Here is a 1,438-nt window from a genome sequence, read left to right on the forward strand (position 1 = left end):
TTAAACATTTAACCCAACCGCTGGGTCAAAACAGCCCAATTGCTGGGTTTTTCCCTATTTTACCCAGCACTGGGTTGTATTTAACCCAGCATTTTTTAGAGTGTAATATTATAGTAATATGCATGCTAATAAGCAACTAGTTAAGAGACCCTAAAATAAAGTGTTACTTTAAGTCCTAGTTGAGTGGGAAAAAAACACTCTACAGTTCAACAAATTGCATTTAATATAAATATAAACTGTAATACGGTTTCATTTAATTACAATTAGCATGCAATTAATTGTATGTATTGTATATATTCTTATGTATATTATTTCCGTAATAAGTACTCTTTTTATGGTATTGTAAAGTGTACTACTTTTTCGCAAGGTGAGACAAACAGACACATTAAACATTCCTGATGTGTATAAAAAGATCGGTCATTCATTAATTTATTCAATCATTTGTTCATTCATTCTAAAACATAGCGCTATCCGTCAGCATTCCTCTTTATCTCAATAAGTCAATTTTTTACGGTTTTAGGAGATTTTAAGGGGCCAGCATTTGAAGCTAAGCACACAAACGGTCACCCTCTGGTTCATTCAATCATTCATGCATATGTTTATCCATTTATTTGTTTAGTTATGATCAAGTTTAACATGTTTTTTCCTCCGCAGACTGAGACGCCCAGCTCAACACTAGACGTGGTCCAGCACATAACTCTTCCTGTGGTGAGACACACACTTCAGCTCTCTTCTGGCTCAGTGTTTGTGTGGTTTCTCTCTCTGTACCGGGGATGTTCAGTGTTGTATTCTCTCTGAAGGAGGATGGAGGGCTGGGTTTGGTCCTGAAGGAGGATGACAGCAGGAGCGGATGCATCATTCAGCGTCTGGATGAGAACGGAGCGGCTGGAAGGGTAAGAATCACTGTGCTGCAAAATTAAAAACAACAGATATGATGTTCATTATACTTTTCTAATGTGACATATTTCTGAAAAATATAGAGTTTGAAATGTAGGGGAAAGTTGCGCTTGTTTGACAAAGACAAACTTTTTTGTACGGATGAATTGTGCTCAATAAAACAGCAAAGTGTTTTCGGAAAATAAACAGGGTTGGTTTGGATTTCGTGTTGACTTGAACACAAAGTGTTATTTTAGCATCTTTGATAAACGTGTTATAGTTTGTGTTAATGTTTTGAATTAGATTTAACATTTTCAGTTTTTACTTTAATTTCAGTTAAAAGTAGTTTTGTTGTTGTAATTTTTATACATATATAGTATTTATTCATTTTTATTTATTAGTATTTGCTAATACTGTGTCTTTTAGTTTTAATATAAACTATAATGCAATTCTCAAACCTGTGTGTGTGTGTGTGTGTGTGTGTGTGTGTGTGTGTGCGCGTCTGTGTCTCTGTGTGTGTGTGTGTGTGTCTGTGTCTGTGTCTGTGTGTGTGTGTGTGTGT

General features: G+C 35.3%; 1 protein-coding gene across 1 annotated transcript in view; it reads left to right on the forward strand.

Annotated features, from left to right (window-relative positions):
* The window catches only part of LOC107550170 (multiple PDZ domain protein-like), a 77,274-nt gene that overhangs the window by 59,868 nt on the left and 15,968 nt on the right, over positions 1-1,438 (forward strand). The window contains exons 32-33 of the mRNA XM_016231407.1: positions 655-708; positions 801-893. Of these exons, the coding sequence (XP_016086893.1) occupies positions 655-708; positions 801-893 (147 nt within the window). The remainder of the gene's footprint in view (positions 1-654; positions 709-800; positions 894-1,438) is intronic.

Source organism: Sinocyclocheilus grahami, unplaced genomic scaffold (genome assembly GCF_001515645.1).
Source record: "Sinocyclocheilus grahami isolate Dianchi unplaced genomic scaffold, SAMN03320097.WGS_v1.1 scaffold390.1, whole genome shotgun sequence".
In the NCBI taxonomy this organism is placed as follows: Eukaryota; Metazoa; Chordata; class Actinopteri; order Cypriniformes; family Cyprinidae; genus Sinocyclocheilus; species Sinocyclocheilus grahami.